This window comes from Agelaius tricolor, unplaced genomic scaffold (genome assembly GCF_023055355.1).
Source record: "Agelaius tricolor isolate 1412-34295 unplaced genomic scaffold, bAgeTri1.0.p SCAF_12, whole genome shotgun sequence".
Taxonomy (NCBI): domain Eukaryota; kingdom Metazoa; phylum Chordata; class Aves; order Passeriformes; family Icteridae; genus Agelaius; species Agelaius tricolor.
Window position 1 is genome coordinate 7,724,088 of NW_027269272.1, and position 12,551 is coordinate 7,736,638.

Here is a 12,551-nt window from a genome sequence, read left to right on the forward strand (position 1 = left end):
CACAAAATTGAAGATCCTTTGGGGTGACTTGTTTATGCTTGTAATGAATTAATTTAGTGCACAGAAGAAAAATACAATTTAAAAAAGCACAGTATGCCATTTTGCAGGCCCTCTGAGGCTGGAGGTTAATAGACACGTTCTGAGGGATAGTGCATGTGTACCTTTTCTCAGTGCTAAGTCTCCTCCCTGTCTGTTTTCCTTTCAGCTGTTTGATCGGGAGCTGTGTATCAAGCAGCTGCGCTATTCGGGGATGATGGAGACCATTCAGATCAGGAAAGCCGGGTACCCCATCCGCTACAGCTTTGAGGAGTTCTTTGAGAGATACAGATTTCTTCTGCCATGGTCTCTTCGACAAAAGGTGTGCAAGCAAAAACATGGTGTAAGGCTAATCTAACTTTTCCTTACGAGGCTTTAGTCTTTCCCACAGTAGAAAGCTCTTGAATTACTGCTGGCAGAGTTGTAGGAGCTGTCAGCACAGGAGAAGTCATCACAGGAACTGTTATCACAGTAATTATAACTAAATAGTTAAATACTCCCTTCAACCTGAGCTGAAAACAGAGTTGCTTTGAGGTGCAGCTGTCCTTGGCCTGCTCCTCACAGACATCCCAGGCAGGGCACCATCCCCATTCCCATTGCCCTCAGATGGCTTTTTACTGTGATCACACATTTCTCAGGCCTCTGATGTCCTCCTCACACCTTGACTCTGGAATGTTTAGTCATGCAATCACATCCCTCCTCTTCCTGTCCATTTAAGCTGAACCACTTTCATTCATGGTACTTCCAGCCCAGAGGTGTGCAAGACCTCATCTGTTTCTGCTCTTCACCCTTTGGAATGCAGGGCAGTAGATCCTTGCATAGCAGTTGCTGTGTTTCACAGCCAAGCCCTAACATCATGATGCTTTTGCACATCAGCTGAAGAACGATACTCGACAGAGCTGCATCAGCATCTCCCAAGCAGTGCTGGGCAAGGATGAAAGCTGGCAAGTTGGAAAGACCAAGATTTTCCTTAAAGTAAGTAAAAAAGACAGTTTATTGTCTTTTCTCATGAAAAAATTGGATGCTTCACAGTACAGCTTAGCCTGCTTGTGCAAGAGTGGCAACCAAGGAGGACTGGGTTGACTTACAAACTCTCTCTTGAATCTGAGGGTGGGTCTTTGTTCTTGAAAGTCAAATAATTCAATGGAGAGGGTTTGATGTAGGAGAGGCTGGTTCTGTTCCTGTGCTACAGGGCTGCAGCTGAAACAGAACAGTGCAATGTGTTAGAGCATAAAAAAGAACAGGATACCAGTGCACTGTTGCTGAGGACCACCTTGCCTGTAGCATGACCCCAGCTGAAAATAGTCTTGCTGCAGGCAGATTCTTGCTTGTTTATGGCTATAGCTAGACCAAGTCTGGTCGGGTGGTGTGCACTCTTCCTCCTGCAGTCCCATAAATGCATTTTAGTCACATTATGCTACATCATGCTGATTTTGGGTCTCTTTCAGACCATGTGTCCCATTTCCAGAGGTTTTAGGTGAGTCTGCTAAGCTGGCATATCCACACTTTCTTTTAACAGGATCATCATGACACTCTATTGGAGCTGCAACTCCAAAATGTACTCACAGATAAGGTTCTTCTTATCCAGAAGGTGATGAGAGGATTGAAGGACAGGTCAGTGACCTTACAGAAGGGGATTCATGTTATTTTGAAGTAGCTAATCTTTGTGGTGCAGCTTAACACACTCTGTGCAGCATTTTTGAGTATGAAATGTATCAGGCTATACCTTCCACCAGCCCTAAATTACATGCTCATCGTGTAATAAAGCACAGTGTATCTACACAGATGTTGGACAAAGATTTTGTTTTGGCTCAGTTTTGTTATTTTCATGATGTTTTTCAAAATGCAGGGCTGTGGCATGTATGTAAAGGAAGGTTTGAAAGGAGGACTTGCTCCTAATATTTTTAGTAAACAGTAGACATCTGGAAAGCAGGAAATCCCTATGGAATCTGTGTCCTTCTCAGAGCTACAAGAATTCTCTTATTTAGGTGCTTCTTGGATACAAGATGTTGACAAGAATCAGATGGAAACTAACTAGTGTTCCTCTTTGCCAAAGATGCCTAATTCTTGCATTGTGTCTGGTTTAGTTTGAAATATCTTCAGAAGTGAAATTTAGTCACTGTCAAATAAATGTCTGTCCTCATTACACGCTTTACATCATGATTTGTACTCATGGATCTTGTAACCCCTCAACCAGAACCATGATATAGGACTGAGTCTTGGCTTGGTTTAGAAATACTCTTGACCATAGTGAAGGAAGAACTAAAAAATATGACACAAAAGCCCCAAAACGTCCCTCTTTTCTTTTCAGACTCTGCCTGCTATCCAACAGAGTATCCAAACTAAAAGCCTCAGCTTGCTTTTACTTTTAATCCACCAGAGCTATGTGCTGCCTTTTTCAGTTGCAGTGTGACAGTTTGCACCATCTTGAGGTTCATCTTGCTCAGATGGGCTCCTTGTCCAGGCAGCAAAACAGAGAGAAAGAGGTTACTAGATGGGGAAGTTAACAGTCTTGATGTGAGGGGTTTTCAGTTCTTACAGAGCTCTCTGACCACAGCAATTTATTTGGTCTGTAGTTGCTATGAGTATTTTTGCAGCAAACAAGGCTGACATCAGACTGTGGACATCCCCTAAAAGGGAAAAAAAGCCACCTTATTCTCTACTACTATCGTAAGAAGCAACAGAGATAACCTGTTGTTTGTCACCTCCCATGTCTGTCTGCTTAGGAAGCAGTTCCTGAACCAGAGGAGGTCTGCTGTAGCCATTCAGTCAGCCTGGAGAGGCTACTGCTGCCGGAAGGAGTTCAGAATGGTAAGGCGAAGGTGAATGAATCAATGAATTACATTTGGGTGTGTGTTTATATATTGCACCCTGCCAGACAGAGTGGAGTATTAGGAATTAAGATATTCTCACCTGAAGGGAGAATAGATGACAGGGAGTAAAGGATGGTATAAAGTCCAAGGAGGGCTCTGGGACCTCTCAGGGCTTGCTAAACCTGTGACATTTCTGCTTTTTGATGAAATAGAACCCAACTCACCTTCGGCAGGCCTAGATCCAGAGACCTGACATACAAGTGGTCCCACACTTCTTATAATCAGAAACACAAGTCTAGCCTTTGTGCATCATCACCATGCTATGAGCTGCAGGAAAACTGGGAATTTGTAAAAAATTACCAGAAAAGTCATTAAATCAATCTCACATTATTAAGAATTTTGCCAGGGGAGATTCAGATTCAGATTAGATATTAGGAAAAAAAATTCACTGAAAGAGTGGTCAGGCTCTGGAATAAATTGCCCAGGGTGGTGGTGGAGTCACCATCTTGGGATGTGTTGAAGAGGCATCTGAATGGGGCACCTGTGGCTATGGTTTAGGGGTAGTTATGATGCTGCTGGATTGACAACTGGACTAGATAATTTTGAAGGTCTCTTCCAACTTTGATGATTATGTGTGATTCTGTGTGAAAAATATTGGCTGATCTTCTGTAGATGGTGGATTTTCCGGGTGAGGAAAACTGGGGCCGCTCACAGATTACATATTTGTGTGACAGGGATTGTTGTTATTATTATTATTATTATTAGTAGTAGTAGTAGTAGTAGTAGTGGTGGTAATAATAATAATAATAATAATAATAATAATAATAATAATAATAATATCCCATTTGAGATGGGAAGGAGGAGAAATTGCCAGTTTCAGTCAGAAACACTATATATTCTGCATCAGTGATGCAATTCCTGTCTAATTGTTTCCATTCACCTGGCTTCATTTTTGCTCTTTTCCTTCTCTTTACGTAATCCCAGGCTACCATTGTCAATTCTGGAGCCACTCCCTAGAACAAATCCCCCAAATAACTCTATATACTAGTTTTAAAGGCCTATTACTGGTAGAAAACAAAACATAATGGGTAATATTACATTAGCCACTTCCAGTGTCTTTATCCAGATACCGAAATTTGTTGTCTTCTACTCATCCCACCTTACATCCCTACCTGTCTCGATGGTGTGGAACCATAACTGTTGGAAGCCAAGACATCTCTCTGGCTGTCTTAGATGGCTCAAGCCCCTGCCAAGGGGCTCAGAGACCTTGGCACAAAGCCCAGGACACCTGTGACTTTCATTTTGACCCATAAAGCAAATTAACACCTTTATATGAAGAATTACAAATCAAGAGAGTTTAAGTAGAGTAATAGTTTGTCATGAGGTGAAAAATAGATTTTTTGTGATTTTAGAATAAGGGTTCAGAAAGCAAGATAGAAGAATCTAAGTGTGTCCAGTCTTTCTCCTTCTTCTTCTTGGCCTCCATCTTCTCCTGTGGTAGTAGCACTTTTAGATTAGTTTAAGGTAGAAACTCACTGTCTGACATAAGTGATAAGTATTTAGAAGTTATTATAAATAATGTACATGTAGTTTTTAGTATAAAAAGATAACACCACCCCAAGTTGGTCAGCGTGCCTCAACCCGACCAGCCAGACAGACCTCAGTGAGTCAGAGAAAGAATGTTCTAGATAAGAAATGATAAACAACCTTGAGAATGAGAACAGAAGAATCCTGACTCCTTCTTTGACTGCTGGGCTGGAAAAAGAGACTTGTATGTATCTCTGTGTCACTCTGACCAGCAGAGATTCTGAGCCATGATGCCTTTTCTCTCTGCACCCCCAGGTGCTGCTGGGCTTCGGGCGGCTGCAGGCGCTGTACCGCGGCCGGCAGCTGGCCCAGCGCTACGAGGCCACGCGCGCGCGGATCGTGGCCTTCCAGGCGCGGTGCCGCGGGTTCCTGCTGCGCCAGAGCCTGGCACAGCAGCACAGAGCTGCACGCGTCATACAGGCCTATGCAAGGGGCATGCTCACTCGCCAGACCTACCAGAGGATGAAGAGGGAGGTAATGCTCACAGATACCTGGTGAACACATTGTTTCTATGAAATTCCACTGGAGATTTTATCACCAGCAAGTGTCGGCTTAAGGTAGCATTGGGTGTGGATATTAATTTTGGGGTATTGTAATTTGAACTCTTGCCAAGTACAAAAGCAGAGTGTTCAGCAGACTGATCTTGTTTACAATTGCTTTATGTGATCATTATCGTGGATCAAAACTTCTCTGATACAGCTGCAGTGGCTGTGACAGAAGGGAGAAAATATAAGATTGGTGTTATCAGCCAGTCCTGCAAGGGGAGATCAATTTCTACAGCAGGGTGGCACTCAGGGAACGATTCAGAAGGGAATCCCAATGCAGTATGTCTTGGTAGGTGCTACCCTTGGCAGTCCATAGCACTGGAGAGGCCTGTCCCTGATTTCCTTTCTGTACTAATGCTGTACAAACAGGACTAAGCCAGTTTGCAGATTTCTGCCTACGGGCCGTTCCCTAAAATGTCACATCTTGACATCACAAGCCTCTGTTGGGACAAAGTCCCGCTGTGGACAGTCTGTTAAAGGCAGAAGGGAGTTGGCTCAGCAGTTGTACAAACAGTCACAGAATAGTCCTGTTGTCCACAGAACAAGCTGGAAGCCAGGAATATCCAAGTCCTGGGACCATTGAAAGGAAGGGAAGAAGCTATGAGATTACGAAAGGTAGGTACGCTGGTGGAGGAACACTGGCCAGCATTACCCAGCTCACACCTGTGGACTTGCTCAAACCTCTGAGCACTGCTATATTTAAAGAAAGATAAGACATAGTTGTAACCCTGTTTGTAATAATGCTTTGAAAATATAACAGGGCAAACACATACACGTTTCTGATTGCAACATAAGGTGACATTTTAGCCAACTATGCCCAATGCTATTACAAGTCTTCTGACACAAAACATTTTAAAATTTTAAATATTGTGGGGTTTTCTGTTAGAAGTTCTGTGCTTTTCCTGTATTATCTCTTGTTGATTAAATTCTTGTATAATTGCACATCATTATCAATAGGCCAACAGTCCATAAAGACAGCCGTAGGAGCAGGGCCCTGCTGCTCATGGGCCAGGTCTTTGTGACACAAGCCACATTTGACTTCCTGTTTCAACACTGCACTGGCAGAGCTGGACCTCACAGTCACATACCTTTGTAAAAGTGTTTCATCTTCATACCTCTTCACTCTAGCAGAATGATGTTCATTCATGATGTTCATGTTCAAGTCATGCCTATTTCTTTGTTAAAGGACCACCAGACAACTCAGGAGAGAGGGGAGGCAGAAGCAAGACAAGGGAGGAACGTGCTTGGCAATAAACCAACAAATCATGATGTTATCAGCGACCAAGAAATGGTGGACAAAATTTTTGGGTTTTTACCTTCTATGATTGGAGGCCAAGAAGGACAGGCTCCTCTGGGCTTTGAGGTACTGAGCTGCAGACTGGTAATGGGTCGTGTTTATCCCTTGTGTAAGCCCATTGATTGCTGGAATTCCATCAGTGGTCAGTTCTGTTTAGTGAACTTCTGTACAGTGAAAGAATCCCCCAAATTATTCATCCAGTCACTAAAGCATCTCTTGCAGAGATGAGTTCCCAAAGGTTTTTGGTCACATGCAGTTTATGGACTTCAAACTTTGCATTTGTTTCTTTGGCCCAGCCCAACAGTACCACCCTCTGCATTTTGGCACCAATCTTACGCTCTGCTGACAGTGCTCTCAGTGATTTTCTGCCTGAAACAAGCTGAAAGTTCATGATCCAAGTTATACCATATTCTTAAAGGCAAAATCTGTGATATACTTGTCCTGATAGCTGTGAAGGTTAGAATTTTGTAGGAAGAGGTGGGCAGAATAGAGTGGTATGGATAAGTACTGGATGTGAACAGTAACACCTGGATTCTCCATCAGCAATATTCTTGCTGAGGACCAAGACAGGAAGACCATATGGAATGGATGCATCTCAGAAGGACAAGCTCTGAGTCCAAATGATCTGTTGGCACCAACTGTAAATGGCTTTGGGGTTAGCTGGAAAGGCAAATTCTGGAAGACCTATGGCCAAGGGGAAAAAAGGCAAAACTAAACATAAGCATATCAGAGTTCAGTAAAAGAAAATATGCTTCTTCCTCATGTTCTGCACAGGACTTGGAAACAAAGCCTAACAAGCTGGAGGAAGTGGACCTGGACATGGTTCCCATGAGTGTGGAGCTAGAAGAGGAAGCACATGGTTTGGAAGAGTACACCTTCCCCAAGTTTGCAGCTACTTATTTCCAGGGGTCTTCCACACATACTCACATCCGGAGACAGCTGCGGCACCCGCTGCTCTACCATGATGACAAGGACAATGTCCTGGTATCTTGCTCCTTGTTGTTCATGTTGAACCTGCCCTCTTCACAGCCCTGGCTTCACAGGTCCCATCATCCCTGGGTCCTGGCTCTGGCACAGCCCTGGGAACCAGAGCCTCCAGAGCCAAGGAGATAGTCCTGAGCCATGGTATTCAAAGCAGCAGTTCCCATCAGCATTTTTGGGCAATTTGCTGGCAGACACTTCACACAAACACCTGCCCAATGCAGGATCTCTGGTTAACTTTGTTCTTACCCAAAGAGGGAACTCGGGTGTGTTTTGACTTCTCCAGACACTCTTTGGGGACAAAAATCGACTGGAGAGAAGAAGCATGAGAGCTTACCCATGTCTCTCCTCTTGCTAGGGTTGCTGGTCTGTGAGATAGGACAGAAGGAGAAGGGCCAGGCCTCCAATATCCCACTGAACCAGAGGGGGATTGAGGAGGGTGTTTTCCTTAATTCTAAATAGCCTGGCAGAATGGAGGACCCCATGCATCAAGAACTTTGCTATTACTTGGCTTTCTAGTTCTGGGCATGGAGCGTCCTGGCAGACTCTACTCCACTCCTTATCTGTCCAGGTCAGCAAATGCAGAGTGCAGTTCAGCCACGGCTTCTCCACCTCCCTCCAGCCACAACACATCTCCAGGTGTCAGTAAAGGGAATGGTGAGGGCTCAGCAATCACAGAGGAAATCTGACCTTTCCACCAGAGCTGTACCCTCTTCCTTTAGCAGGAAAGTTTTGTGTGTCTTGCTGTCTTGTTGTTTGGTATGAAACTAAACTCTTCATGTAGGTAGCCAGAGGAAATGGGAATTTTAACAATTTGGACTGAGTAAAGGAAGAAAATGCTCTTAATCTAAACAGGCAGAAATGGCATGGAGCCATTGGTCCTGTTGGCACTGTCTGACTGTGCTTTTTGCTATTATAGGCTTCTCTAGCTGTGTGGGTGATCATCCTGAGGTTCATGGGGGACCTGCCAGAGCCAGCAATGTTTGCCAAGAGTGCCACCACCAAGAGCAGCTCCGTGATGACACAGATATATGACACACTTGGCAGGAAAAACCAGGTCCAGTTGAAGAATGACAGCCCAAATATGGTGAGACAAGCAGACTTTGTCTGTGTTTTCATTTGCTTTCCTTGGTTTCTGTGCTGTTTTACCAAGAGTGAGAAAAGCAAAGGAACTCTTTCATGCTACTGCACTTGAAATGCCACAAGTGCAAAAGTCCTGGCAGGACACTCAGCTCTTTCTGGCAGGAGAAGAAAAAACAAAAACATCTTCACTTGAGCATCTTTCTGTCTTTAATGAATCATTCTTGCTGTGCATTAATCTGATTTCCTATAATGGTAATGTGTATTGCAGAGAGAAGGCAGAAGGGATAACAAGATTTCTAAGGGGATTTCATCCCTGAAACTGAAACGGTCATCCAAGCTGACAGGGAAGGTAAGAGGTGGAAATAAATTGCTTCCCTTTCTTCTTGCCTGAAACCCTGTCTTCACCTTCTGATAGATGTTATGTGAGCAACCTCCCAGCTGAGAACTTGTTCCCCTGCCAAGCCAGGGCAGCCCTTTGTGGGATACCTGGTGCAGTGTTCTTTGGACACGATCCCCATGTTGTCTGTTCTCTGGCAGAGAACACCAGGAGAAATTTACTACTGAGAATTGCTAGCATTACAGAACAGCTTGCCCAGAGGCCTGAGCAGACTGAGAACCATGTGCTTAGGGCTGTACAGGAGAGTACAAAAAAGTTCTCCTAGTCAGAGAAAGTGCTGTAACAGCACATTTAATGAGTTACCTTTAGAGGGAAGGGGGTAATATGGCCTGGCTCTCCTGCACTGAGCAGGAAGAGTTTTAGCCAGTAAGATAGAGAAGGAATGTCTCTCATTTATGGGGGAGCTGCCTGCTAAGAGGGGAGATTTCCAGAGCACTCTGGGGTTCTACTCTGTTTCTTTCAGGTGACAGAGCAGCTACGAAGTGGAGAAGAGGCTTTCCAAGAGGACATCTCGATCTCTCAGAGACCGATGTCCAACCTAGAAAAAGTACACTTCATTATTGGCAATGCAATTCTGCGTCCTGCCATCAGGTAGGAAATTTGTACCCTCTTCCTAGGGCCAGGTGCCCATTGCATCAAGGAAATCCAGCATCCTTTTTCCACAGTCCTGGAGAATGACTTTATAGATATAAAATTAAGCAGGGTGTCCCCCATCCTTATCCCCAAATCCACCTACAAGCAGACAGACAAGAGCCATGAGCTACAACCCACATGCTGTAGAGAGCTCAGAGCAAGATACACATCAAGGTTCTTGGACAGCAATGCCATTTCACAGCTGGATGACCCAGCAGTTGTTTTTCCTGCACAGCCTCCTGCTTCTCACAGAAGTTAATTCAGCATGGGAATTGCACTTGAGTCAGAAGGGATGGCAAAAGGTCCTAAGCATGCCTGGAGCCTTTTCCATAGCAAAGCTATTTCCTGAGGTGCATTACAGGTGTTATCCTAGCTGTTGTGGTTGAACCTAGCTCAGATCTACATCATCATGCTGCAATTCTGCCAAGCTTGCAGTCGAAACGTAGCCAAAGACAGTTCAGACAGTGAATTATCTGTTGCTCTCACATGTTTTGTTACAGAGATGAGATTTACTGCCAGATTTGCAAACAACTCACAGAAAACAGCAACAGGAGCAGCTATGCTCGTGGCTGGATCCTTCTGTCACTTTGCCTTGGCTGCTTTCCTCCTTCAGACACGTTTGTGAAGGTACACTGCTAACCCTTCCTACAGCAGCTCACACACCTCAGCTCAGCTGGTGTCTTGTGTATTTTGATGTTTTGATGCTGACAGCCACATAAAATGTTTGACTTCCAGAGCAGCTGGTGCTCTGGTTTCAGCAGAAGCTTTCTCATCTCATATGCTTATCCGGGAATTTAAATAAATTATTGCTGCATTCATATTTAATCTTTTTCATTACACATCATACAATTTGGATTCTGTGGTTCATCACAGCTCTCATTTTAGATCTATAATCTGCAAGGGATCTGGCAAATTTTAACCTCTCCAATTCTGCCTTTCCAGCCAAAGACAACTAAAAGATGTCTCCAGTTACAACCCTTGTGATCAAATACATTCAGGAGGCCAGTATAAAATAACACCCCAAAGTTTTATCAGTCCTTACCCTATATTTCTAGGCCCTAAAAAGTCCAACAGATACTTGGACTTTTGAATTATTTATTAATTTCCAAGTTTAAATGGATGATAAATCCACTTCACCACAGGATAAAAACTCAACCTGTGGCTCCAACTTGACATCAGGCTTTCTCCTAGATCTGAGAGGCAAAGAGGATCCATGGATGAGCATGAAACTTCAGCCTTGCTTTACTACAGTTCAAATAATCTAATCATAAATGCTGTTAAATGGGCCCTACTTGGAACAAACCAGTCACAAGCCATAGGCATATTTTGACCCCAGTCTTCATCCAAAGACTTGGAAGCATGCAGAATTCATGAAAGACATGACCATACCCTACCTCTAGGAATATTTTTAGTCACTAAAATAACCAGGTGAATGAGGCATGCTTGCACTAAGTACAGATACGTAAATACAAGTCCGTGTCATCCAAGAGCCATACAGAATCCAAAAGGTCAGGTTGTTCCATTCATCTCTTCAAATGTCCCATCTTAATCATGGACTTCAGTTGATATTGCCAGAGAACTTGGTAGAACTAAAAGTATCAATCATCATTAGAGCTAATCTGCCACTAGCCCTCTTCCCAGCTCTTCCATTTGTACAGTATGTCATAAAACTTCAGGCTCTTGGGTTGAAAACACTAACTCTTGCTCTAACCTAACCATAAGAACAAAGTCTCCACTACTCATGTAATTAAACATGGTGGATAGACTGACACAAATCTTCTCTCCCTTTGGACTGAAAGTTCTGAAGAATGATTGAAAACTGTCTCAAGCCTCCTTTTTAAACACATTAATTCAAACCCTAATCTTTAATATTTTCTGGTGAACTGAAAGCTAATGGATCACTCTAATCTAGTGTATCAGCTGCAGAAGGTTTTTAATGTTTTCTGAGGATTAATGTTTCCTAACTCCTTCTCCTGCTCTGTGAATGCAGTACCTGTTGAATTTCATCCACCACGGGCCCACGGGCTACGCTCCGTACTGTGCTGAGCGTCTGAGACGCACCTACAGCAACGGGGCCCGGACTGAACCTCCCAGCTGGCTGGAACTTCAGGTAGCAACTCCCTTTTGGCTTAATTATATTGATCTGGAACATTTTGTACTGTTTTTCTAAATACACTGCTTACTTTGCAGTTATACTACATTCACTAACCTGTAATAGCAGGCATTCCTAAATCAAATATTGGAAATCAATTGCACAAGGGGATTGAAGACCAGCCACCTTGGTCTGGGGCAGGTTCTTGGATACACCTCTTCTGGCTATTCAGTTACCCTAAATGCAGAAAAGTATGTAAGCACCAGCAGATGATTTGCAGGGAAGTACCTCCATCCACTCAGGAACCACAGGCCAGAAACAACCTCCTGAGGAAAGCTTTTACTATCACTTTTGGAAAGAACTGGGCAAAGCTTATGCTTTTAAAATGAAAGGAATAAGGGAGTATGATGGTGCTATATTGTCCTCCACTTCATTTAAATGTCACCCTAGCAATTAAAAATCTGTCCCCCACCCCCTTTCAAATAAAGACCTCAGTTCAATTTCTCCCTAAATCTCAGGGACCCTTTTGCTTAACACACATCTTCCTGGGCAATGTGCTTGCTGCAGGCCATCTCTCCACTGATGCATGTACTGCTGTTCGCAGAAGTCATCAGGACAAATGTGGCGCATGAAAAGTCTATCAGTTGGCACTGTTATGTGATTATCAGCTCTACTGAGCTGTGAGGAGGAGAAAACTTGAGTCCAGTGTGCTCCAGGGATGTAATTTATATTTACAACTCACCATGCTTTGAAGAAACTATGTGGGTGTTGGTGATTCACTTAAAGATTGTTGATCAGGTTGTACAGGGTGTGTAGCTCTTAGATCTAAAAGCTTATTTCATTCTTCAGAAGAAAGTAAGGTTTGTCCATATTTTTTTTCTCTCATTTAACTCTGAATTACAGGCAACAAAGCAGAAGAAACCCATTATGTTTAATGTCACCTTGATGAATGGCCAAAGCATCACTGTCCCTGCAGACTCTGCTTCCACTGCCAAAGAGATCTGTCAGTTCATAGCAGATAAAATCAAACTGAAGGATATCTTTGGGTTTTCACTCTACATTGCTGTGTTTGATAAGGTAAAGTGTA

At 43.6% G+C, this 12,551-nt stretch overlaps 1 protein-coding gene across 1 annotated transcript in view; it reads left to right on the forward strand.

The window, feature by feature from the left end:
• The window catches only part of MYO7B (myosin VIIB), a 45,658-nt gene that overhangs the window by 15,340 nt on the left and 17,767 nt on the right, over nucleotides 1–12,551 (forward strand). Inside the window, exons 16-29 of the mRNA XM_071437043.1 lie at nucleotides 206–358; nucleotides 913–1,011; nucleotides 1,556–1,650; nucleotides 2,763–2,847; nucleotides 4,692–4,910; nucleotides 5,522–5,596; nucleotides 6,168–6,344; nucleotides 7,053–7,262; nucleotides 8,179–8,346; nucleotides 8,611–8,691; nucleotides 9,203–9,330; nucleotides 9,873–9,999; nucleotides 11,363–11,482; nucleotides 12,368–12,541. Of these exons, the coding sequence (XP_071293144.1) occupies nucleotides 206–358; nucleotides 913–1,011; nucleotides 1,556–1,650; nucleotides 2,763–2,847; nucleotides 4,692–4,910; nucleotides 5,522–5,596; nucleotides 6,168–6,344; nucleotides 7,053–7,262; nucleotides 8,179–8,346; nucleotides 8,611–8,691; nucleotides 9,203–9,330; nucleotides 9,873–9,999; nucleotides 11,363–11,482; nucleotides 12,368–12,541 (1,911 nt within the window). The remainder of the gene's footprint in view (nucleotides 1–205; nucleotides 359–912; nucleotides 1,012–1,555; nucleotides 1,651–2,762; nucleotides 2,848–4,691; nucleotides 4,911–5,521; nucleotides 5,597–6,167; nucleotides 6,345–7,052; nucleotides 7,263–8,178; nucleotides 8,347–8,610; nucleotides 8,692–9,202; nucleotides 9,331–9,872; nucleotides 10,000–11,362; nucleotides 11,483–12,367; nucleotides 12,542–12,551) is intronic.